The sequence below is a fragment of the Hordeum vulgare genome, chromosome 7H (assembly GCF_904849725.1).
Source record: "Hordeum vulgare subsp. vulgare chromosome 7H, MorexV3_pseudomolecules_assembly, whole genome shotgun sequence".
NCBI lineage: Eukaryota > Viridiplantae > Streptophyta > Magnoliopsida > Poales > Poaceae > Hordeum > Hordeum vulgare.
Genome location: NC_058524.1, coordinates 460270951 through 460298824, shown reverse-complemented (window position 1 = coordinate 460298824; position 27874 = coordinate 460270951). Strand labels below are relative to the sequence as shown.

General features: G+C 44.7%; 1 protein-coding gene across 1 annotated transcript; it reads left to right on the top strand.

Annotated features, from left to right (window-relative positions):
- Positions 1 to 12457: 12457 nt before the first annotated feature.
- LOC123409239 (phosphoenolpyruvate carboxylase 1-like) lies at positions 12458 to 18896 on the top strand. Its single transcript, XM_045102192.1, has 10 exons — positions 12458 to 12787; positions 12889 to 13280; positions 13400 to 13484; positions 15662 to 15884; positions 16065 to 16168; positions 16269 to 16356; positions 16557 to 16711; positions 16822 to 17820; positions 17892 to 18278; positions 18349 to 18896. The coding sequence occupies exons 1-10, from the start codon at positions 12614 to 12616 to the stop codon at positions 18640 to 18642; spliced, it is 2901 nt and encodes a 966-aa protein (XP_044958127.1). The 5' UTR covers positions 12458 to 12613; the 3' UTR covers positions 18643 to 18896.
- The last annotated feature ends 8978 nt before the right edge of the window (positions 18897 to 27874 follow it).

The window sequence follows — 27874 nt, the reverse complement described above, 5'->3', positions numbered from 1 at the left end:
ATTACAGATTGAGTAAAGAGACTTGCCGGTAAACGAGATTGAAATAGGTATGCGGATACCGACGATCGAATCTCGGGCAAGTAACATACCGAAGGACAAAGGGAATGACATACGGGATTATATGAATCCTTGACACTAAGGTTCAACCAATAAGATCTTCGGAGAATATGTAGGATCCAATATGGGCATCCAGGTTCCGCTATTGGATATTGACCGAGGAGTCTCTCGGGTCATGTCTAGATGGTTCTCGAGCCCGCAGGGTCTGCACACTTAAGGTTCGACGATGTTTTATGCGTATTTGAGTTATATGGTTGGTTACCGAATGTTGTTCGGCGTCCCGGATGGGATCACGGACGTCACGAGGGTTTACGGAATGGTCCGGAAACGAAGATTGATATATAGGTTTGTCTCATTTGGTTACCGGAAGGTTTTCGGGCATTACCGGCATCGTACCCGGAATGACGAATTGGTTCCGTTCTACCGGGAGGGGCCCACCCATGCGGGAAGAAGCCCAAAGGCTTTGTGGGGGCACACCAGCCCTTAATGGGCTGGTGGGAAAGCCCAAGAGGGCCCTTGCGCAGGAAGAAGGAAAAAAACCAACAAGGGAGAAAAGAGGGGGAAAAAGGAGAGGAGGTGGGACAAAAGAGGAGGACTCCTCCCCCTCCAAACCGAATTGGAGAGGGACTCCTCCTCCCCCTTCGGTCGACCCTTGAGGCTCCCTTGAGCCTCAAGGCAAGGTCCCTCCCCTCCCTCCTATATATACTAGGGTATTAGGGCTGATTTGAGACAACTTTGCCACGACAGCCCGACCACATACCTCCACGGTTTTTCCTCTAGATCGTATTTCTGCGGAGTTCGGGCGGAGCCCTGCTGGGATAGATCACCACCAACCTCCGGAGCGGCGTCACGCTGTCGGAGAACTCATCTACCTCCCCGTCTCTCTTTCTGGATCAAGAAGGCCGAGATCACCGTCGCGCTGCACGTGTGCTGAACGCGGAGGTGCCGTCCGTTCGGCACTAGCTCGGGAAGGATCATGATGAGATCACGGGACGGATCGCGATGTAGTTCGCAGGACGGATCGTGATGAGATCGTGGGATGGAGTGTACGACTACGGTGATTTGAATCACGCAAGTTGTTCCACTACATCGTCCGCGTTTCTTAACGCTTACCGCTGTGCGATCTACAAGGGTATGTAGATCTGAATCTCCTCTCGTAGATTAACATCACCATGATAGGAATTGTGTGTGCGTAGGAAATTTTTTGTTTCCCATGCGACGTTCCCCAACAGTGGCATCATGAGCTAGGTTCATGCGTAGATGTTATCTCGAGTAGAACACAAAAGTTTTTGTGGGCGGTGATGTGCGATTTGCTGCCCTCCTTAGTCTTTTCTTGTTCCGCAGTATTGTTGGATCGAAGCGGCTCGGACCGACATTACTCGTACGCTTATGAGAGACTGGTTTCATCGCTACGAGCAACCCCGTTGCTCAAAGATGACTGGCGAGTGTCGGTTTCTCCAACTTTAGTTGAATCGGATTTGACCGAGGAGGTCCTTAGAAAGAGGTTAAATAACAATTCATACATCTCCGTTGTGGTGTTTGCGTAAGTATGATGTGATCCTACTAGATACCCATGGCAACCACGTAAAACATGCAACAACAATTAGAGGATGTCTAACTTGTTTTTGCAGGGTATGCTTGTGATGTCATATGGCCAACGACGTGATGTGATATATTGGATGTATGAGATGATCATGTTGTAATAGTTAATCTCGACTTGCACGTCGATGCTACAGCAACCGGCAGGAGCCATAGGGTTGTCTTTAAACTAACGTTTGTGTTTGCAGATGCGTTTACTATCTTGCTAGGATGTAGCTTTAGTAGCAATAGCATAGCATACACGACAACCTCGATGGCGGCACGATGATGGAGATCATGATGATGGGATCATGGTGTGGCGCTGGTGACAAGAAGACCATACCGGTGCTTTGGTGATGTAGATCAAGGAGCACTTGATGATGGCCATATCATGTCACTTATGAATTGCATGTGATGTTAATCCTTTATGCACCTTATCTTGCTTAGAATGACGATAGCATTATGAGGTGATCTCTCACTAAAATTTCAAGCTCAAATTGTGTTCTCCCCGACTGTGCACCGTTGCGATAGTTCGTCGTTTCGAGACACCATGTGATGATCGGGTGTGATGGACTCAACGTTCACATACAACGGGTGCAAAACATTTGCACGCGCGGAACACTCGGGTTAAACTTGACAAGCCTAGCATGTACAGACATGGCCTCAGAACACATGAGACTGAAAGGTCGAGCATGAATCATATAGTTGATATGATTAGCATAGAGATGCTTACCACTTAAGCTACTCTCAACTCACGTGATGATCGGACTTGAGATAGTGGATTTGGATCGTGTACCACTCAAAGGACTAGAGAGATGTACTTTTTGAGTGGGAGTTTAAAATTAATTTGATTAGTTAAACTCTAATTATCTTGAACATAGTCAAAAGGTCTTTACGAATTATGATGTGGCTTGCGCTATAGCTCTACAGTTTTTATATGTTCCTAGAGAAAATTTAGTTGAAAGTTGATAGTAGCAACTTTGCGGACTGAGTCTGTAAAACTGAGGATTGTCCTCGTTGCTGCGCAGAAGGCTTATGTCCTTAATGCACCACTCAGCGTGCTGCACCTCGAGCGTCGTCTGTGGATGTTGTGAACATCCGACATACACGTTTCTGATGACTACGCGATAGTTCAGTGCAAAATACTTAATGTCTTAGAAGCAAGGCGCCGAAGACGTTTTGAAACGTCACGGAACATAAGAGATGTTCTAAAGAGATGAAATTGTGACTTCATACTCGTTCCCTTGTTAAGAGGTATGAGACCTCCGACAAGATTCTTTGTCCACGAAGTAAAGGAGAAAATTTCAATCGTTGAGCATGTGCTCAGATTGTAGGAGTACGACAATCGCTTGAATCAAGTGGGAGTTAATCTTCCAGATGAGATAGTGATGCTTCTCCAAAGTCACTGCCACCAAGCTGTGAGAGCTTCGTGATGAACTATAATATATCAAGGAAAGATACAATGATCCTTGAGCGATTGCGATGTTTGACACTGTGAAAGTAGAAATCAAGAAGGAGCATCAATACTTGATGGTTAGTAAAACCACTAAGTTTCAAGAAAGGCAAGGGCTAGAAGGGATACTTCGTGAAACGGCAAAACAGTTGTTGCACTAATGAAGAGACCCAAGATTAAACCCAAACCCAAGACTAAGTGCTTCTGTTATGAGGGGAACGGTCACTGAGGCGGATCTACCCTAGATGCTTGGTAGATAAGAAGGCTGGCAAAGTCGACAAAAGTATATTTGATATATATGATGTTGATGTGTACTTTACTAGTACTCCTAGTAGAGCGAGGGTATTGGATACCGGTTCGGTTGCTAAGTGATTAATAACACGAAATGAAAGCTATGGAATAAACAGAGACTAGATAAAGGCGAGGTGACGATACGTGTTGGAAGTGTTTCCAAGGTTGATATGATCAAACGCCGCACGCTCCCTCTACCATCGGGATTGGTGTTTAACCTAAATAATTGTTATTTGGTGCTTTCGTTAAGCATGAACATGATTGGATCGTGTTTATTGCAATACGATTATTCATTTAAAGAGAATAATGGTTACTCTATTTTCTTGAATAATCACCTTCAATGGTTTATTGAATCTCGATTGTAGTGTTACACATGTTCATGATATTGGTGCCAAAAGATACAAGGTAATGATGATAGTACCACTTGCTTGTGGCACTACCGCTTGAGTCATGTTGGTATAAATTGCATGAAGAGGCTCCATGCTGATGGATCTTTATACTCACTTGATTTTGAATCACTTGTGACATGCAAAGCATACCACATGAGCAAGGCCATGTTTTCATTTAGATGAAACAAGATAGTAACTTGTTGGAAGTAATACATTTTGATGTATGCAGTCCAATGGGTGCTGAGGCACGCAGCGGATATCATTATGTTCTTACTTCAATGACGATTTGAGTAGATACAGGAGTATTTACTTAATGAATCACAAGTCTGAAATATTGAAAAAGTTCAATTATGTTTCAGAGTGAAGTTCGTCGTAACAAGAGGATAAACTGTCTACGATATGATCATAGAGATGAATATCTGAGTTGCGAGTTTTGGTACACAGTTAAGACAATGTGGAAGTTGTTTCGCAATTCATGCCACCAAGAACACCATGGTGTGATGGTGTCATAGCCGCGACCTATTTGATATGGTGCATACTATGATGTCTCTTATCGGATTACCACTATCATTTATGGGTTATGCATTAGAGACAACCGCATTCACTTTAAATAGGGCACCGCATAATTCCGTTGAGATGACACAGTATAGATTGAGGTTTAGAGAAATCTAAGCTGTCGTTTCTTGAAAGTTTAGGGTTACGACGCTTATATGAAAAAGTTTCAGTCTGATAAGCTCGAACCCAAAGCGGATGAATGCATCTTCATAGGATATCCAAAACAGTTGGGAGCATCTCCTATCTCAGATCCGGAAGCAAAGTGTTTGTTTCTAGAAAACGGGTCCTTTCTCGAGGAAAGGTTTCTCTCGAAAGAATTGAGTGGGAGGGTGGTAGAACTTGATGAGGTTATTGAACCATCACTTCAACCAGTGTGTAGTAGGGCGCATGAAGTTGTTCCTGTGGCGCCTACACCAATTGAAGTGGAAGCTGATGATGGTGATCATTAAGCATTGGATCAAGTTACTAGAAACCTCGTAGGTCGACAAGGTCGCATACTACTACAGGGTGGTATGGTAACCCTGTCTTGGAGGTCATGTTGTTGAACAACAATGAACCTGTGAGTTATGGAGAAGCAATGGTGGGCCCTGATTCCGACAAATGGCTGGAGGCGATGAAATCTGAGAGAGAATCCATGTGTGAGAACAAAGTGTAGACTTTGGAAGAACTACTTGATGGTCGTAGGACTATTAAGTAAAGATGGATCTTTATAAGGAAGACACACGATGATGGTGAATCGTCACCATTAAGAAAAGCTCGACTTGTCGCAAGGATGTTTTCTGACAAGTTCAAGCAGTTAACTATGATGATACTTTCTCACTCATAGCGATGCAAAAGGTCTGTTGGAATTATGTTAGCAGTTGCTGCATTATTTATGAAATATTGAACATAGGATGTCAAAACATTGTTTTCCTCGACGGAAAGGGTGTATGTGATACAACCGGAAAGTTTTGTCGATCTTAAGGATGCTAACAAGCATGCAAGCTCCAGCGATCCTTCTATGGACTCGTGCAAGCATCTCGGTGTTGGAATATATGCTTTGATGAGTTGATCGAAGCTTTTGGGTTTATACAAGGTTTGTGAGAAACTTGTATTTCCAAAGAAGTGAGTGGGAGCACTATAGAATTTCTGATAAGTATATGTGGTTGACATATTGTGGATCAGAAGTAATGTAGAATTTCTGTAAAGCATAAAAGGTTGTTTGAAAGGAGTTTTTCAAAGGAATACCTGGATTTCGCTACTTGAACGTTGGGCATCAAGATCTATGGAGATAGATCGAAACGCTTAATAGAAGTTTCAACAAGATGCATGCCTTGACAAGTTTTTGAAGGAGTTCAAAATAGATCAGCAAAGAAGGAGTTCTTGGTTGTGTTGTAAGGTGTGAATTTGAGTAAGACTCAAAACCCGACCCCAGCAGAATAAAGAGAATAGGCGAAGGTCGTCTTTTATACCTTAGCCATAGACTCTAAAGTATGCCATGCTGAGTACCGCACCTGATGTGTGCCTTGCTACAAGTTTGTTAAGAGGTACACAGAGTGATCCAGGATTGAATCACTGATCAGCGGTCAAAGTTATCCTTGGTAACTAATGGACTAAGGAATTTTTCTCGATTATGGAGGTGGTTAAAGAGTTCGTCGTAAATTTTTACGTCGATGCAAGCTTTGACACTAATCCGAATAACTATGAGTAGTGAAACGGATTCGTATGGTAGAGTAGATATTTGGAATATTTCCGAATAGCACATAGTAGCAGCATCTATAAGATGACATAAAGATTTGTAAAGCTCACTCAGATCTGAAAGGGTTCAGAACCGTCGACTAAAACCTCTCTCACAAGCAAGACGTGATCAAACCCCAGAACTGTAAGGGTGTTGGATTCGTTAGAATCACATAGTGATGTGGACTAGATTATTGACTCTAGTGCAAGTGGGAGACTATTGGAAATATGCCCTAGAGGCAATAATAAATTAGTTATTATTATATTTCTTTGTTCATGATAATCGTTTATTATCCATGCTATGATTGTATTGATTGGAAACACAATACTTGTGTGGATACATAGACAAAACACTGTCCCTAGTAAGCCTCTAGTTGACTAGCTCGTTGATCAAAGATGGTCAAGGTTTCCTGACCATAGGCCAGTGTTGTTACTTGATAATGGGATCACATCATTAGGAGAATCATGTGATGTACTACACCCAAACTAATGAACGTAGCATGTTGATCATGTCATTTTATTGCTACTGTTTTCTGCGTGTCAAGTATTTATTCCTATGACCATGAGATCATATAACTCACAGGCACCGGAGGAATACCTTGTGTGTATCAAACGTCACAACGTAATTGGGTGACTATAGAGATGCTCTACAGGTATCTCCGAAGGTGTCCGTTGAGTTAGTATGGATCAAGACTGGGATTTGTCACTCCGTGTGACGGAGAGGTATCTCGGGGCCCACTCGGTAATACAACTTCACACACAAGCCTTGCAAGCAATGTGACTTAGTGTATGTCACGGGATCTTGTATTATGGAACGAGTAAAGAGACTTGCCGGTAAACGAGATTGAAATAGGTATGCGGATACGGACGATCGAATCTCGGGCAAGTAACATACCGAAGGACAAGGGAATGACGTACGGGATTATATGAATCCTTCACACTGAGGTTCAACCAATAAGATCTTCGAAGAATATGTAGGATCCAATATGGGCATCCAGGTCCCGCTATTGGATATTGACCGAGGAGTCTCTCGGGTCATGTCTACATAGTTCTCGAACCCGCAGGGTCTGCACACTTAAGGTTCGACGATGTTTTATGCGTATTCGAGTTATATGGTTGGTTACCGAATGTTATTCGGAGTCCCGGATGGGATCACGAACGTCACGAGGGTTTCTGGAATGGTCCGGAAACGAAGATTAATATATAGGTTTGTCTCATTTGGTTACCGGAAGGTTTTCGGGCATTACCGGCATCGTACCAGGAATGACGAATGGGTTCCGGAGTTCTAACGGGAGGGCCCACCCACCCGGGAAGAAGCCCAAAGGCTTTGTGGGGGCACACCAGCCCTTAGTGGGCTGGTGGGCAAGCCCAGGAGGGCCCTTGCGCAGGAAGAAGGAAAAAACCAACAAGGGAGAAAAGAGAAAAAAAAGAGGAGAGGAGGTGGGACAAAAGAGGAGGACTCCTCCCCTCCAAACCGAATTGGAGAGGGACTCCTCCTCCCCCTTCGGCCGAACCATTGAGGCTCCCTTGAGCCTCAAGGCAAGGTCCCTCCCCTCCCTCCTATATATACTAGGGTATTAGGGCTGATTTGAGACAACTTTGCCACGGCAGCCCGACCACATACCTCCACGGTTTTTCCTCTAGATCGTACTTCTGCGGAGCTCGGGTGGAGCCTTGCTGGGATAGATCACCACCAACCTCCGGAGCGCCGTCACGCTATCGGAGAACTCATCTACCTATCCGTCTCTCTTTCTGGATCAAGAAGGCCGAGATCATCGTCGTGGTGTACGTGTGCTGAACGCGGAGGTGCCGTCCGTTCGGCACTAGATCGGGAAGGATCATGATGAGATCGCGGGACGGATCGCGATGAAGTTCGCGGGACGGATCTTGATGAGATCGTGTGATGGAGTGTACGACTACGGTGATTTGAATCACGCAAGCTGTTTCACTACATTGTCCGTGTTTCTTAACGCTTACCGATGTGCGATAAGGGTATGTAGATCTGAATCTCCTCTCGTAGATGAACATCACCATGATAGGAATTGCGTGTGCGTAGGAATTTTTTTGTTTCCCATGCGACATTCCCCAATAAATGTACCCAGCAGCAGCGTCAGCCTCGGGTCTATCGGTAAGAAGAAGGGGGAAGAAACAATAAATATAACACCGATAAAAACACTAAGCATGACATGTCAAAGCAGGGTTAGGCATGAGCTAACGCAGTGCTACCCGTCATAGACGGGTCGGGAAAATATCAGATGATATTTCCCAGGTCTCTCACTACTACCGGTCACACGAAAACGGTGGAAAAGTTCCACGTTTGCTATGCTAGGGACACGAGACAAACGAATGGACAACATATCCTGGTTCGTCTCGATTTGCAGATCAACTTTCATGTTCAAAATATTTTCATGTGATTTACGGTTTATTTAATATTAATTTTTAAAGTTTTATTCAATAATAGGTATTAAACAGATTTAAATAATTCAAATATTTCAATTATGACATCAGCAGTCAACGGTAACTTTGACTGATCAAATATGACCAATGGGTCCCATGCGTCATAGACACATTTTAATTTTTAGATTAACTAATAATTAATCAGTTTAATTAGTGGGAGGCACCCACATGTCATACTATCTAAAACAAATAATTAAATAGATTAATTAACAATTTCACTAATTTACCTATTAATCTTAACCGTCATATTAACTAATTAATTAATTCATTAATTAATTATTTAATTAATTAAACTACTCCCTCCATCATAGTTTATAAGGCATGTACGTATACCTAGGTCGTTAATTTGACCAACTTAATGAGAGGCATATATTACAAAAAATATATTATTAAAAACTTTAGATGTTCTATTTTCTAATGACATAATTTTTATGTTAAACAATATATTTTATATAAGTTAAATTGACGACCTAGGTATACGTGCACGCCTTATAAACTGTGATGGAGGGAGTATTTATTAATTGTTATTTTATATATTCCTTTTTATTTTTTTAAGGGCGTGGCCCGCATGTCATTGGGACAGCTAACAAATACACTACATCTACGCACATGTTGTACACACCACTTTTATTCATACTAACATAAATACATATACAGAGATACATACACACACATATATATCTACATATATACATACATACAATTTCAGATACATACATACATATATTCATTTTATTGTTCTCTTTTTTTTCTAAACAATCTACACGGCTAATCCCCTAATCTAACATGAAGGCCACGGGCGCGGTGGAGGCGTGAGCTGCGGAGGAAATGAGAGGAGGATAGTGGCCGGACCCGCTGTGGCTCGCCAGCGATTGAAGGGGAAGCAGCGGCTTGGGGAGGACCGACGAGGTGGAGGTGAGGAGGTCCGACGATGCGGTGGCGAGGTGATGCTCGGGGTGAGGCGCCGGAGGGCCGGGCGGTGCGAGGGAGGATCCGAAGGAGAGGTCGGCCTACGGTGTTGGTGGAGGCCGGAGGCCGGGTGGCCGAAGGAGGAGGCGATGGGGGTTCGGCCTCGATCGGGGCGCAGGTGGCGGTGGGGTCGGCCAGAGAGGAGGGCGGCGAGGAGAGGGGCTGGCTGGAGGAGGGGCTCGGCCTGAGTGGGGGCTCGTGGGGGAGCGAGGAGAGGGCAACGAGGGGAGGCGAGGTGGGGGCTTGATGGGAGCGTGGGTGAGGGAGAACGAGCGAGGGGAGAGGGGGTTTGCTCGGTGGGGGCGGTCTGACGATGGGGAACGAGAGGGAGGTTACCGTCGTGCGGGTGGGGTGGGTTGCGCCCATGGTGGCGGCTCGGAGGGGAGTGGGTGAGTGTGGCTAAGTCAGGTGGGAGGTTTTGTACCACCCAAGGCTAGTGGGCTGGTTGTGGCCGGTTGGACCGGTTGGCCCAGTTGGGCCGGGGCTTCTTTTTTTTTTGCTTTCTCTTTATTTTATTTTTAGTTTCTGTTTTAGTTTTATTATATTTTAGTGAACTTAAATATCTCCAGAAATATTGATTCCTAAAAGACAATTATCTATGCAATATTTGACACACACTGAACCTTGTTGTTTTGACATTTGAAAACTTTTATCGTTTGATTTTATTTTAAAATTGAATTTGAACGGCTTTGAACTAAGCGAGATTAACAATAGCAATCACGGTGACGTGGCATCATTAGCATAGGATTAATGTAGCTTAAGAACAGACATCACTATAGCAAAAGCTGAGGATGTCAGAGTGTCGTCATTGCGTTTGAACTTCCTAACCCTCCTTTATTTCACTTCCAATGTCATTACTTTCCATTACAAAACTCATAGACTTGCATGTGCAGGGTGTGCTAGACTTGGTAAAATCGCTAAAACTTGCCAACCGATAAAATTAAGAAAAAAGTTAAGTTTTAATTTGGTCAAGTACCCTCTAGACATACTTTCGATCCTAAAGCGGATCCGTCCGACGAGGCACCACCTGTTCTGCCGGGAGTGTTGGTGAAGGAGTGGTGTGAGTGTCCTCGTCGTGCGGTCGAAGGGAGGAGGGACCTAGATGTGGTGTGGCTGCCCTAGCACGCTGGATCTAGTTGTTGCTTCTCCTGCCCCTTCTCGATGTGCTCCCCGTACATGTTGAGGGTTGATTTGGAGGTGGGATCTATATCGTTAGAAACCCCTTGCCGACCATGGTCGTCCACGATGGAAGCGACGACCAAGGGCACCACGCTTCTCCGTGGAGACGTTCTCTTGGTCTGCTTCTACCTCTACCATGCACTATGTCTCCCTGGTGATAGTCGTACCTACAGCGGGGGACGATGGGACCCTCGGCGCCACTCCCTTCTTGAAGGCGCCATCTTGGGAGCTCTGTGGCCGGTGGACACAGTTGGGTTGGCATTGGTACAATCTGGATCTAGAGGTGGTGTGTTGTGGCATCTATCGCGTCAACGACGATGGGTCTCGACGTAGCGCTATAGGGTCTCGATGTTGGAGGTGTGTCGATGGACACATGCAAGTTGGTGGCGTTGTATGGCGTCGTGGTGGATCAACGACAGTTGGGCTTGGCAAGGTCGATACGTTGATCTCTCCTTAAGTTGGGACGGCGGAAGATGGTGGCAGTGGATTATGGAGTGTGCACATGCGGTGCTCGCAGATAATCAGCTAGACCGGTTGGTGCTCTGGGCTTGCTGGCGGGTGACTTGGCGAGACCATCGGATTAGATGGCGTGTGTTGATGTGAGGTCACGACACATCATCAAGGTTGTAGGTATAGCATTAGTAGTTGCAAAAAGGTGGCTTTGAGTTGATCCATGTATTTGTTTTGTTGGATTTTGTTGAATAATTCACTAAAATGGTTGTCTGCATCACTTGATGCAGAGGCCCGGGGTTGTCCTCCTTTTGAAAAAGAAAAAAAGATTAGATCGCTCGTCGCCCGAAGAAGGTAAAGGTGCTTCAGGAAGGAATTAAGTCTTCTTGGTGCGAAGCCGGAAACCCTGCCCGAGCGAAAGCCCTTGCAAAGAACAAGTGTGCCTCCCGACCCCTCGTTCTACAGAAGGAGGAAGACGAGAAAGGATTCTGACAACAACTTCGATGCCAACAACATTCACCTCCACGTCAAAGGAAGGGGGGGTCGAACAACTATTTGTTGTCCATCTACATGTTCACAAATGGTACGTGTGGGGGGAGAAAATTAGACATTTGTCCTCGAAAATGCCATAAATCCATACTTATCCCACCATATAGTGTGGTAGACAAAATTCTAATGGGTTGTGGTTTAGCTAATATCGACTAGAAAATGAACTAGAGTTCCCAATTTAGACAACAAAAATTAATAGCAAATTGAAACAAATACAGTAGCACTTTACATACAACATAGACATTCATACAAATTTAATGGTTGTTTGAAATTCCTTCGCTCCGCAAGGGGCAAGTGGTTATATTTCGGAGAGCGGCTAAGGGCACGTATAATGATGCTATCTTAAAAGTGCCACATAGGATAAATGACGAGGCGGAGGAGAGAGAACTTGAAAAAAAGGCTTTGCCTTCTCTTATTTAAGAGAAAACAAGAGGTGATCTTTTAACACAATATGTCTCGTCATGTTTTTAGGAATAACTAATAGTAGGAGATAAGGCTAACAGATAATCCATTATAGACTTTGTTTATTATCTCTAAATTAATATAAGATTTAAGATAAGATCATTTTATCAATCATTGTACATGTCCTAACTGGCTGCTCCGCGCGCTCCGCTTTATAGTGAAAGAGCAGAGGTTGCCGAACACAGCCCTACTTTGTTGTTCTTTCACATTTTGATTATTTTTTAAAGGAGAATTTCATTAGTTTGGGCGCCCGTGCATCCGCTTTAAGCTGCCTTTCCAACCTCCAAGGGCCGTACTTTTCCCGTGCACACACTCAGCGGTCATACACCACTGTCCGGTGCTTATTTAGACACCCACGGCAGACCACTGCCCCATCACCCCATCCACACTCGCAGCCATACACGCACTGTCCGTCCGTCCGACCGACGGAGAGCGCGAGACACACACACCGCTTCCTCCTCCTTTGCTCGGCGCGGCGCGGCTCGGCGCGGCGCTTCCCGCGAAGGACATGTCATCCTCCTCCGCCCCCATGGAACGGCACCACTCCATCGACGCGCAGCTCCGCCTCCTCGCCCCCGGCAAGGTCTCCGAGGACGACAAGCTCGTCGAGTACGACGCCCTCCTCATCGACCGCTTCCTCGACATCCTCCAGGACCTCCACGGCCCACACCTCCGCGAGTTCGTACGTACCAATCCATACCATCGATTAACCTTTGAACCGGTCCCGCGCATGGAATGAAAGGAGTCTGACCTCGCCGGCCGGCCGTCGCTCGCTCGCTGCAGGTGCAGGACTGCTACGAGGTGGCGGCGGAGTACGAGGGCGACCGCGACGCGGCGCGGCTGGACGAGCTCGGGGGCAGGCTCACGGGGCTGGCCCCGGCCGACGCCATCGTCGTGGCCAGCTCCTTCTCCCACATGCTCAACCTCGCCAACCTCGCCGAGGAGGTGCAGATCGCGAACCGCCGCAGGAACAAGCTCAAGCGCGGCGACTTCGCCGACGAGGCCTCCGCCACCACCGAGTCCGACATCGAGGAGACGCTCAAGAGGCTGGTGTCCGACCTGGGCAAGACCCGCGAGGAGGTGTTCGACGCGCTCAAGAACCAGACCGTCGACCTCGTCTTCACCGCCCACCCCACGCAGTCCATCCGGAGGTCGCTCCTCCAGAAGCACGGCAGGTTGATTTCTTTCACATCACCCCATTGAGCCCAGCCAGGCTGCCTTGAAACGAACACCGTAATTTCTGCTGCATTTCGAAAGCTTATTAACAGAGTAATCGAGCTCTCTGTACATGCAGGATACGTAATTGCCTGAGGCAGCTGTACGCCAAGGACATCACGGCAGACGACAAGCAAGAGCTCGACGAGGCTCTTCAGAGAGAGGTATATGCGTCGCACAGTCACAGGTCCATATCTAGCTATATGCGTGCATGAGAATTTTGCTTGATGAACCTAAGATGTTTGGGGAGAAGATATTCGATAAATGTTTGGGTAGCAGCAGTAGTATCAATTTTGCAACGGTAATCATAACCAGCGAACGTTCGCTGGAACGGAAGGCAATTGCGAACGTTTTTATGGCTAGTTTAGTTCCCGAGGATGGTAATTTTCTGGCTTAAAATGAACTGCGCCAACAAAAAATGCCATAACTCCGGGTGAACGTTCGATTGGGTCCTTTTGCAATTGTTGCTCAACTGTATCATAATTTCGGACCCATCAAACCAAGGGATGGGCGCAGTAACATTTAATCGCTATGCTATTTCAAGCATGTCCATAATGTTATTGTTTGAGGCGAACCATGCTGCTGTTGCCAATTCGAGTTATGCATGTGGTGTGAGTGATTATACTAACATGGTGACACTGACACGTTGGACTTGTCCCTCTTCCTGAGTGGTCTCTTGCCAGATATAGTATCCCGATATTTGGTCTTTGGGTTCCATCATATGTTGACGGAACGATTAAGATGAAATGTATGGACACCTAGCGTCACCTGAGAAGGACAGAAGTTGTTGAGTATATATGCACTTTGCAATATATTAGCAGAGTTCTACTTCATCTTCACTTTGGTTTTGCACTAAACAAAGAGCATGCCTCTGCATGAACCGCCAAACGGTATGTGGTGTATTGTACTGGCTGTTTGTATGAGGTGCCGTGATTGACTCCACTAGATCCATGTGTTTGACGAATCAGAGGATTCCTTGGTTTTCCTATATAGGAATGAAATGTCATAGTTGTGTGCCACTTTCTAAAAGAAAAGAGTATTTTCCTGCCAACATCCCATGGAAAGGCATGTGATAGGAATTGAGAAATCTGCTGGGTTAGGCTATTATTCAGTCTGTTATTTCCGTACTTATTAGTATAATCTATGTTTTCGGTTTTCAGTGAATTCAATGAATTTCAATAATTTCAGTAGACGTCAAAATATTTATTTACCTTCTCGTCAAAATATTTTAACCATTTCAGTAGTACACAATAATTCAAATAAGTTTCAAAATACTTTACAGTATTTCAAAATTTTGGTTGAATTTTAGTGAATGTTTTGGTCCTTGGCCGTTGGTTGCAATGCAAATGAAATCACTTAAGTTCACTAAATTTTGGCATTTTCGGTTGTGGTTGAAATATTTCCAAAATTGGAATTCAAGACCAATTTGTATACATATAATGCAAATATTGAATTGTCTTAATTTTAAATTTATCTATTGCAAACATCTATTAATATGAGAAATTGACTTTGTCAATTCCTGACCTGCAGAAAAGAAGGGAATACTATTTTTTTTTTTGAACGGGAAGGGAATACTACTCAATCCTTAGGATTTCAGACGAACCAGTTTGGTTTAGTAGGGTCCCCAACACTACAGGGGCAATACTGCTGTGTTGCAGAAAACCCTCGAGATTTAGAATGATGCTTCAGAAAAATATTTGCTTATTAGGGTCTAAACTTTTGGTTAAAAAAGATTGGTCCTCACCGAAATATCCATTTTCAGAAACTACTTTAGAATTATTGTGAAGAACTTTCATTGTATTTAGATGGAGCCCAACAAATTTTCATTCATTTAATTTAACCTTAAACTTTGAGATGAAAAATATTTGGTATCTACCGGAATTTCAGAAATTATCGATTTTTTAGCACCTACAGGCTACAGCTATAAATAAATAGGACCGAACCAGTTGCTTTGCATTGGAAGTATAGTTATTTCTTCATAAAAATTGTCACACTACACCACCATTTTAAAATTCTTCATTGCCACCACTACATTATTCTAATCCTTGTGAGAAAGTAAGTAATATTTTTCTGGCAGAAAATAACATCGACAAAAACAGCTTGATTAAATGGTGGGAGAGTGTGCTAAGTTTCTTCTTAAAATTATTACACGCCAGATCTAATTTTTCACTGAACCATGCAATTTCAATCATATATTGAATGCTGTTTTCTAGAGAAGAAATCTACTAAAATCTGGAATCTTTCTGTGTATTTCCTCTACTCATCTTCTTCTGTCATAGACTGGTAATCAAGTTCTTGCTAATTTGGGTATATGGTAACGCCTTGTTTTGGCTCCTCGCAGATTCAAGCTGCTTTCCGAACCGACGAAATCCGGAGAACACAGCCCACTCCACAGGATGAAATGCGTGCCGGGATGAGTTACTTCCATGAAACTATATGGAAGGGTGTACCCAAGTTCTTACGCCGTGTGGACACAGCTCTTAAGAACATCGGAATCGATGAGCGTCTTCCATACAATGCCCCTCTCATTCAGTTCTCTTCTTGGATGGGTGGTGACCGTGATGGTGAATTTCTCCTCACATGTCTTGTTTCTCTTTAACTCTCTGAGTTTATTGTCTCCTTGAGAGGCCAACTCTATACTTTTTTCCTGTTCAAACTGTATATGATTGGGTGTCAGTTACTACTATTTTTTCTTGGTTAGTGGTAACATTATTTTTTCTGAAACTCTGTCCCTGGCTATATAGGAAATCCCAGGGTCACACCAGAAGTGACAAGGGATGTGTGTCTGTTGGCCAGAATGATGGCTGCTAACTTGCACTTCTCACAGATAGAGGAGCTCATGTTTGAGGTATTGCTTCATAGCTTCTCCATTCCCATGTTGTTTTGCCCAGTTAGTTTTCTCTGTTTGCAGGTTCAGATGTTAATTGCTTATCGTGTACATTTGGTAGCTCTCGATGTGGCGATGTAACGATGAACTCCGCGTCCGCGCTGAGGAACTACACCGCGCTTCAAGGAAAGCTGAAAAACATTACATAGGTAAGACGGTAGTTTATTTTATCCGTTTCAAAAAACAATTTTCGTCCCTGTACCAATGCGTTGCTTCAAGGATCTTGAATTGCCATTTGTGGTTGTTTTGCCTTGTCAATCAGTTTAGCTTTGACAGCCGTGTGCAATACTACTTGACATGAATTTGCTCTGAAATCTATACTAATAAAACTGTGAGCCGATTGATGCAGAGTTCTGGAAGCAAGTTCCCCCAACTGAACCTTACCGTGTGATACTGGGCTATGTACGGGACAAACTGTACTACACACGCGAACGCTCCCGCCATCTTCTGACGAGTGGATCTTCTGACATCCCCGCGGACTCCACCTTCACTGATGTCGAGCAGGTAACCAAACCATCACGCATCCATGGCGATCCATCCATTGTTCCCGCATGTGGTTATGATTTGCTGTGATGTTGTTGATCATAGCACGTTTTCACGTTGTGATCTGACAGTTTCTGGAGCCCCTCGAGCTGTGTTACCGGTCACTGTGCGATTGCGGCGACAAGACCGTCGCCGACGGGAGCCTCCTCGACTTCCTGCGCCAGGTGTCCACCTTCGGCCTCTCCCTCGTCAAGCTCGACATCCGGCAGGAGTCCGACCGGCACACCGACGCGCTGGACGCGATCACCGCGCACCTCGGCATAGGCTCGTACCGCTCGTGGCCCGAGGAGAAGCGGCAGGAGTGGCTGCTGTCGGAGCTGAGGGGCAGGCGCCCGCTGTTCGGCGGCGACCTTCCAATGACCGAGGAGGTGGCCGACGTCCTCGGCACGTTCCGCGTCCTCGCCGAGCTCCCGCCGGACTGCTTCGGCGCCTACATCATCTCCATGGCGACGGCGCCGTCCGACGTGCTCGCCGTAGAGCTCCTCCAGCGGGAGTGCAAAGTGGGGCACCCCCTCAGGGTGGTCCCGCTGTTCGAGAAGCTGGCCGACCTGGAGGCGGCGCCCGCGGCCGTCGCGCGGCTGTTCTCGATCGACTGGTACATGGACCGGATCGGCGGCAAGCAGGAGGTCATGATCGGCTACTCCGACTCCGGCAAGGACGCCGGCCGCCTGTCCGCGGCGTGGCAGCTGTACAAGGCGCAGGAGGAGCTGGTCAAGGTGGCGAAGCAGTACGGGGTGAAGCTGACCATGTTCCACGGGCGAGGCGGCACGGTCGGCAGGGGCGGCGGGCCGACCCACCTGGCCATACTGTCCCAGCCGCCGGAGACGGTGAACGGGTCGCTCCGGGTGACGGTGCAGGGCGAGGTGATCGAGCACTCGTTCGGCGAGGAGCACCTCTGCTTCCGGACTCTGCAGCGGTTCACGGCGGCCACCCTGGAGCACGGCATGCACCCGCCGGTCTCCCCCAAGCCCGAGTGGCGCGCCCTCATGGACGAGATGGCCGTCGTGGCCACCGAGGAGTACCGCGCCATGGTCTTCAAAGAACCGCGATTCGTCGAGTACTTCAGATCGGTAGGTTCATGGCAAGATCAATCTCTTTTGCATCAACAAATAGCGCGGTGATGAATCTGTTTCCCTTGTAGGCGACGCCTGAGACAGAGTACGGCAGGATGAACATCGGCAGCCGGCCGTCGAAGAGGAAGCCGAGCGGCGGCATCGAGACGCTGCGCGCCATCCCGTGGATCTTCGCGTGGACGCAGACGAGGTTCCACCTCCCCGTGTGGCTCGGGTTCGGCGCCGCGTTCAAGCACATCATGCACAAGGACATCAGGAACATCCAGGCTCTCAGGGAGATGTACAACGAGTGGCCCTTCTTCAGGGTCACGCTGGACCTGCTGGAGATGGTGTTCGCCAAGGGAGACCCCGGCATCGCCGCGCTCTACGACGAGCTGCTTGTCGCCGACGAGCTCAAGCCCCTCGGGGAGCAGCTCAGGAGCAACTTCGAGGACACCAAGAAGCTGCTCGTCCAGGTGATGAAGGATTCGCATTCTAGCTAGCTCCAAATTTGACGGCGATTTCTAATCATCTCTGGTGGTGCAGGTTGCTGGCCATAGGGACGTTCTTGAAGACGACCCGTACCTGAAGCAGCGGCTGCGGCTGCGTGACCCCTACATCACCACCCTGAACGTGTGCCAGGCCTACACGCTGAAGCGGATCCGGGACCCCAGCTTCCAGGTGACGGCGCAGCCGCCGCTGTCCAAGGAGTTCGCCGACGAGAACCAGCCGGCGTCGCTGGTGAAGCTCAACGCGGCGAGCGAATACGCGCCGGGGCTGGAGGACACGCTCATCCTCACCATGAAGGGCATCGCCGCCGGCATGCAGAACACGGGCTAGATTCAGATTGCCGAGGTTTTTGCTGTGTGCTTAAATGTTAAATCTGCGGAGTGCTGAAGGTACCAGCTACCTCTGGATTTCTGAGTTCCCCCGGGAGGTGGCCGGGTGAGTGCGCCTTCGTTTTGTTTTGAGAAATAAAAATAAAATCGTGAAAATAATGTATAGATGCGTGACTGATGTATACAGTAATAAACAGTATAAGATCTTCTGTGCGGCTAATGGCACATAAACTCAATATATACTCTTTCATGTAATGGGTATTTTGCATTGTACACTCCCTCCATTTTTATATACAATGTCACCTTTATTTGTTTTTTGTGTGTAAAACTTTGACTTCTAATTTTGATCAATAAAATATGAATTATATGTCATAAGAAATATATCATTGAAAAGTTCTTTCAAATGTGCAAATAACACACTTTTTTGTTGGTAAAATTAATGATCAAAGTTATTAAACATAATAATATGAAGTGGTCTTGTATATAAGAGAATGAAGTGAGTATTATTTCTTTCTGAAAATGAGGATTAACATCGCCGGTCTCACTGGCACATCCATCATCATTGATTTAATCACGAGAGAAACAAATACTATAACATTTGCAAAGATCCATCATAAGTTCAGAATTGTTTTCTTTTAGAAAAGCCACACATGGCAACCAAGGAGAAAGAACACTCGCATGAATAAGAGATATGAAACATCACGCGACACAAATCATACGATTGGGCTGTCATTCATAACGGTTGGATAAATACCGATTGGCTGTTTAACATTGGTTGCACCGAAGATCGTGGGCATCCGAACTCTTCTACATGTGAAGATGGGATCACATATGAGTTCAATTGATAGCTTCATTTTTTTCATGTTAAAACAAAACAATTACTAGAATTTCATATGGTCTAAGTAAAAGCACAAACTCCTCAACGAATTTGTTCTTCCAACTTATGGTGAACCTAATGCCAATGTCCCATCCTACCACATGCCCCGTAGAAATGCGCACAACTTCTCATAGTTCACCTCGCAGAACTCCATTCAGTCTCCTCTTGTGCAAAACTGAAAAAACCTTGTCAGCTTCTTGTTGTCATCAAGTTTCACAAGGACTCATATAAATTGTCCAACAAAACCGCTAGGTAGGGTTATTGGTATATCGTGTACCTTGCTAATCTGATCGCCATATTCTCCAACAATGATATAGGGTTTGCACAACCATCACTCTCGTGAATAATCAATGCTAGGCCTTGAAAGTCTCATAGACTTTGATGAAACACCTTTTTCCAATCAACTAGACAATGGAATTGCACATAGAAAAAATTAGTGGTAATCCTCCTCCATATCATCTTGCATGCAAGATTCCAAGACGCTTTCGTATCAGCGATCAACGCCCTTTGGTAGAGCCCCTTCTCCATAGGTAATCTCTCAGGGGCTAGCGACTTCGGTTGTTCCTCCATCGTGTCAACTTCATCTCCCAATCAAATAATCTAGTTCATTAAACCCACAAAGGCGCACTAGAAGGACGATCGGTCAACTATGGCACGTGGTGCATGCTGGTTGGACACAATAAGAAACTTTTTAGTTTATGCCAAGTGGTGCATGTTGGTTGACCTTTTTTTCTTTTCCTTTTTGAGAAAGTTTTTTAGCCTTTTTTAGATATATGTTATGTCCACGTGATATGGGGAAAATATTTTTTATTTTGAGATGAAGAAGAGGTTTATTTTTTTTCCTTTTCTGCTTTAAGATGGAGAAACGCGTGCACAACTTATTCTCAAGCGGCCTGCGATGAAGGGGCCCAACCACTAGTCCTCTTGAAGGTGCAGAAGTTTCAGTAGTACCCTAGGGTCTTCTTCCTCCTGACGTCACACGCTTCCTCTTCGTGCAAAAACGATTCTTGCGATCAGATTCCTAGTATCTATGACTACTCGATTCATGATTATACAACCCACCCGAGGATGGGGATGAAGTGGAGACGTACATCGAGGCGGGAGGGACACACACGGCGGATGTATATCGGTTGGGAGTTCTTTTTACAACATGGTCGTCGGTGGACACATAACCCTAGGGAAAATTAAGGTTTTTTTTACCGTACATAACTAACTTGATAGTTGTCATATAAGTTGTTACTAGGAGAAAGGATGCGGCTTTTCCCATATACACAGTTAAACCCACGTATTTCTCATTCTTTGCTTCAACATTTATTGTATTTAGCCTTTTGATACTACTATTCAGAATTGCTTCCCACACGTAATAATGTGCGGCCAAGCTCGTGTTCCTGGGTACATAGTGAAAATATCAATAGAACTAAAAAAACCACGTCCTAGCATGCTACAAAGTATTTTACATCGAGACAATCTTCATATAGATTGTGATGTACTTGCAACATACTTAGAAAGGCAATATGATTCTAATACATGGCATAAGGTCTTGGTAAACAGTTCCATTACATATTGCAATTGAACGAGAAAAATAAAAAGAACTTCATATTGGAGGATGTTTTGGGGATAGTAGTTCATAGTTACCCTACGAGCAAACCTGACTAGGGTGACATCAATACTGCACCTCCTACATTTCATGGATGTACCATAAACAGTTCCAGTAAACTAGCTTATATCAATCAGAATTCAGAAGTCAGAATGGATGTAAGACGTGTTGATATACGTATATATTGTCCAAGCTCATACACACAACTGATTGCCATAATTAACCTTTGTTGCGTCAAAAGGATGTAGAAGCTTCCAGACTGTTGCAACCAAATAGCCAAGACCTACATCATCGGTACACAATTGACTGTTAAAAGGCTAAAAAACTGTGCGGACAGATAACTCATCACCATCTATTTTTTCGGAATGAGGGTGATGAACGAGTAGTTAATACTTTGGATGTTAACTGACTCCTTCTGAAAATCATCAATAAGTTTGTAAAATTCAAGAGCCACAATATCCCAGCAAGCTTTAAGAAATGTTCCATTAAAACCATTAGGTCCAGATGACTTATCTGGTGGTGTCTTTTTCACAACAACATTTATTTCCTACTTAGTGAAAGGCAATTCCAACTGAGATAGACCTTCCTATTGGTGCAATAAAGTGTGTAATAAAAGTGGATTATCAGGCTTAGTGGTTGTACTCAGTCTTTTCTTGAAAGTTGTGAATAGAATAGCAGCCTTAGCTTGATGATCACGGTGTTCTTAGCCTCCTTCATCTTTCAACATTGCAATATGATTATTCTTGTGCTTTATTGAGGCCTTTATGTGAAAATATTTTGTGTTTTCTTCTCCCATCTTGATCATTCTTAAAGTGGCCCTTTTTTCAATAAATCCTCTATTGTTCATTGATCTTCTCCAAGTTCTCAATGAGTATCTTCCTTCCATTAATATCATCAATTATTAAATCTATTTATTCCTACTTAATGTCATAACAAAGAATCATGAAGTTAGTGTCCTTTATGGTCTCCTTTAGATTAGAGTTTGCACTAGACCAATTCTTGAGGCCCTTTCCGAGTCTCTTGAATTTAGTTGCTATGCATTTAGCACCATCCATCTCTTGAATAACTTGGTCCCAAATTTCTTTTGCCACCTCTATGAACTGACTAATTGTAGCCAGAAGTTCTTAAATCTGAACAATTGTGCTTTGGGTATGGAGGTGCCAATTTTAATGAGGACAGGAGTATGATTAGATGTGGTTTTAGCAAGTGGGATGGCCATGGTGGAAGGAAATGAAAGTGTCCATGCTTCATATGTAAAGCATTAGTCTAGTTTTTCAAGTAATTGGGCTTCCTGCATATTGCTCGAGGCGTATTTGTTGCATTTAAGTGGGATCTCTACCAAGGCTTGTCTCTTGATTGCTTCATTAAACGAGAGCATGTCACTAATATTACCTCCGTCTATGTTTATGTTGTAAGGGTATCTGACATAGTTGAAATCTCCCACAATTATGTAATTTACATCATCATCAATCTGGAAATTCTGAAACCAATTGAGGAAATCAAGCCTAACCAAGCCTAGCTTCATTCTGACAAGGTCCATACACATTAGTGAGGATCCATTCAGCTCCTCAAAGTCTGCAATTGAATTTGACGGAGAGAGAAAAGTCATTGTGGAGGAAAACTTGACAAGAGAACACATAATAGGTGCATACAACTTGCAAGTTAGGATCCAAAACACTCTCATATTCATGAAAACATAAATAGGTTCAGATCTGAAATTATGGTACTCGGGACCTAGTGACAAGCATCAAGCATAGCAAAGGCATAGCAACATAAGCCTCAAAACATAGTGGATACTATGGATCAAGCCCTATCAAAATAACTCGATTACATGACAAATATCATCCAATCCCATCACTGTACAACAAGCCTACGAAGGAGTTACTCACTCCTGGTGGTGAGTATCATGGAATTATTGATGGATAAGGGTTGGTGATGATGATGACGACGAATCCCCCTCTCCGAGCTCCAAACGGACTCCACATAAGCCTCTCGAAGAAGAACAGGAGGTGGCGGTGGCTCCATCTTGTAAAACACGACGGAAATTTCTCTCTGATTTTCTCTCCATGGAACGGAACTTATAACATTGGATTAGGTCAGTCGGAGTCCCGAGGGACCTACAAGATCAATGGGGGTCCCTAGGGGGAGCACCCACCACGCTTGCGTCCCATGGGTCGACCCCCTCCGGTAGATCTTGATGCCAGTATTTTGTATTGATTCCAAAAAAATCTTTGTAGAATTTCAGCTCGGTCCAAGAACTTTTATTTCTGCATAAAAACAACACCATGTTAGTTCTGCTGAAAATTGTGTTAGTCCGAATTAGTTTCATTCAAATGATGCAAACTAGAGTCCAAAATAAAAAACAGAAGTGTTTCAAAAAGTAGATACGTTTGGGACGTATCGGGGTCTTCTCTATTTCCATGAGTAGCATTAGGAATGGCATGCTCGTTAATCTCAATCATAGCAACAGTGGCGACGTGTCTGTAATTGAATAAATTATGGTCTTGAGCATACACACGCCAATCGGCACTCGAGTAACCAGGCCTAGCACAGAAACAATCTCGTGCGATATGGCCCCATCTTTTACATGCCTCTCACTTGATGTGGTTAGTGCAGGTGCGTTGGAAACAAAAATGCTAGACATACAAAGAGTTACATAAGGTTACACGCTGATTATGATTCTTTATTTATAACTAACCACTCCCCCCTTGATTTTCAAGGGGGGTGGGGCCCTCATCCCCCTTAATCTCCAAACAATATCCACATGTTTGTAAAACCCATGTAAAGTTATGTATGTGTAGCATTGCTGCGTTGGAAATGCCCAGGAAGGAGGTAGCGAACTCAAAATGGCCCATTGACCATATTTTGAACCGACGTCGTTCCCGCTCATGCACGAGTAACTGCTGATGACTCCCAGCAGTGACCATGGGTCGTTGATTGAGCTCTATTTTAATTAAGAGCATGAGCATGGTCATGGGTATTGTTTCTCACATGTTGATCTTGATTGGTAAAAGTGGCAGGTGAACTAAGAGCTTGCAGGTAGGACTTTCTAGGATGATTGTGAAAAACATGAGTCCATTTGGCCTCCTTTTCTTGGAGGTACTGATCTAATTCCCAACGTAAGTTTGGTCCATCCGATCCCCAAAGGAGAAAATTGATATTGAGCTCGGGTAGCGATATGTTACCTCCTTTGATGATCGAGAAACACACTTTGAAAAGACCAATTTTGCACCAGTTGAACTTTGAAAAGAGAGGCACGACGACCAAAACATGTGAGGATGATACTGGCCATTGATTCTATAGTGAGTTTGATCTTGGAACAAGTGAATTCTGCCATCAAGATAAATTCGTGAAGATCTTTACCTTCATCGAAGTTGATGGGGACACCCCCATTTTCTCCAAACTTCCGACTTGAACTCTTGTCCCTTGGCGAAATTGAGGTTTTGCGAGTGCCATCACGAGTCCCGGAATTGGTGGCTGATACGTCTCAAATGCATCTATAATTCTTGATTGTTCCATGCTATTATATTATCATTCTAGGGTACTTTTGAGTAATTATTTACCAATTTATATTATTTTTGAGCACTAACCTATTGACACAGTGCCTAGTGCGAGTTCCTGTTTTTTGTGTGTGTTTTATTTCGCAGAAAATCCATATGAAGTGGACTCCAAACACAATAAAAATTAACAGAGATTTTTTTGGAAAATATGTGAATTTTGGGGGTCGGAATCAACGCAAGATGGTGCCCGAGGGCCCCACAAGCTAACAGGGCGCGATCAGGGGGTGGGGTCATGCCCTGATAGCTTGTGGACAACCCTTAAGTCTCCTTTGGCTGCAAGAAAGATATTTTTCCGATAAAAATCCCCTAAAATTTCAGCCCGATCAGAGTTACGGTTCTCCAAATATTTAAGAAATGGTGAAGGTGAGCAAACAAATCACGAACACAAGAGAGAAACACAGAGACAAATCCAATCCCGGAGGGTGCCATGGCGGCCATGGACCAGAGGAGAAACCCTCCTCCCACCTAGGTAGAAGGCCCGGGAAGAAGAAGAAGAAGGAGGAGGAGGAGGAGGGGGGCTCTCTCCCCCTCTCCCCCGATGGCGTCGGAGTGCCGCCGGGGCAACCTTCGTGATGGCGATCTGCACCAGTGATAACCCACAAGTATAGGGGATCGCAATAGTTTTCGAGGGTGGAGTATTCAACCCAAATTTATTGATTCGACACAAGGGGAAGCCAAAGAATATTCTCACGTATTAGCAGTTGAGTTGTCAATTCAACCACATCTGAAAGACTTAGTATCTGTAGAAAAGTATCAGTAGCAGAGTAGTGTGATAGCAACAGTGGTAGCTGTAACTAGTAGCAGCAAAGTGACAATAGTAGCAACAGAGTAACAATAGTAGCAACAGAGTAACAGTAGCAGCACCGACAGTAGTAGCGACAGAGTAACAGTAGCAAGGACCAGTAGGAAAAACTCGTAGGCATTGGATCAGTGATGGATGATTATGCCGGATGGTATTCATCATGCAACAGTTATAACACGGAGAGATATATAACTAGCTCCAGTTCGTCAATGTAATGTAGGCATGTATTCCATATGTAGTCATACGTGCTTAGGGAAAAGAACTTGCATGACATCTATTGTCCATCCCTCCCGTGGCAGCGGGGTCCTAATGGAAACTACGAGATATTAAGGTTCTCCTTTTAATAGAGAACCGGACCAACGCATTAACACTTAGTGAATACATGAACTCCTCATACTATGGTCATCTCCGGGAGTGGTTCCGGCCATTGTCACTCCGGGGTTGCCGGGTCATAACACATAGTAGGTGACTACAACTTGCAAGATGGGATCAAGAACACACATATATTGGCGACAACATAACAGGTTCAGATCTGAAATCATGGCACTCAGGCCCTAGTGACAAGCATTAAGCATGGCAAAGTAGTAGCACTGTTCAAGAATTCGTCCGATTAACCAGTTAACTTGCCAGTTAATCGCTATTCTTAGGGTGACCGAATCGAATAACACATATTCATCGTGTTAACTTGCCATGCCGATTAATTGGCCAGTTAGACCGATTATTGAGTTGTCATACCGATTAATTAGTTGCCAGACCGATTAATCACTACTGGCCTATTAACTGGTGGGTAAAGAAATCCCAAAATTTTGGCACATAATGCCTCCCACCCCCTCTTTCTACTAAATACCTAGGGTTTGCCCCCCCTCGCGCTTCCTCATGCTCCTTTCATCCCCTCCTAACCTGCCTTGTGGCTAGTCGTGTTCTCACCGGTGCAAGTCTTCACACTACACCTGCAAGATCTAGTTGCTCCGTGATTCTGGTCGCTTGCCTCAATGCCACCCCCCTTGGACACTCCCCATCCTCTCCCATGGGATGCTCCCCAATCTCTTCCTCAATGGCGTCACCAGCAGGCAAGGTACTACCATCTACCCCCATACCTTAGTGGAGAATCCAGCATTCATATATTAGTAGATTATGAATCACAATTTTGTAGATGGATGGATGGAACTGTTGGTTTTGGCTGTTATCTGTAGTATATTATGTAATGTATGTTAGCAAGTATATGGATAAGTTTAAATGTTTAATTGCTCATTTTGAATTTTGAGATTTTATATATTTAGATGTATAACGATTATTAATTTTACCTCTTATCTATTTTTTATATGCCTACAATAGAATATTTTGGTACATTACATAGCTAGGTACATGGAATTATGGTATGCTAAATAAATTTTTTAGATATAAGTTGGCAAGTTTATATTTAATCTACCGATTAATGGTGGACCGGTTAATCCAGTTAATAGGACGATTCATCGATTAATCGCTACTCCCAAGCCGACCGAGCAGCTACCAGTTACCGATTTCTTGAACAATGAGTAGTAGCAACATCAATCTCAGAACATAGTGGATACTAGGGATCAATCCCCATCAAAACTAACTCGATTACATGATAGATTTCATCCAACTCATCACCGTCCAGCAAGCCTACGATGAGATTACTCACAAACGGTGAAGAGCATCATGGAATTGGCGATGAAGGAAGGTTGGTGATGACGATGGCGATGATCTCCCCTCTCCGGATCCCAGATCGGACTCCTGATGGCGGCGCCTCCGTATCGTAAAACGCGATGAACTCTTCTCCTTGATTTTTTTCCGGACGAAAGGGACTAAATAGAGCTGGATTTGGAGGCGGTGGAGCAACGTGGGCCCCACAAGCCTGCGAGGCGCGACCAGGGGGGCCCGCGCCTGGTGGGCTTGTGGGCTCCACACTCCACCCCTCCGGTTGATTCTTGCGCCGGTATTTTTTATATATTCCACAAAAAATCCCCGTAAATTTCTAGGTCATTCCGAGAACTTTTATTGCTACGCAAAAACAACACCATGGCAATTCTGCTGAAAACGGCGTTAGTCCGGGTTAGTTCCATTCAAATCATGCAAATTAGAGTCCAAAACAAGGGCAAAAGAGTTTGGAAAAGTAGATACGACGGAGACGTATCAACTCCCCCAAGCTTAAAACCTTGCTTGTCCTCAAGCAATTCAGTTGACAAACTGAAAGAGACAAAGGAAAAACTTTTACGAACTCTATTTGATCTTGTTGTTGCAACTATGTCTAACTCATATCTAGAATTTCAGCAAGATCACAAGCTAACCACAAAAGCAAATGACATCTAGGTCTCACGGTAAACTCTATTCAATGGCATAATCAACTAGCGAGCAATAATAATAAGTTTCAAACGT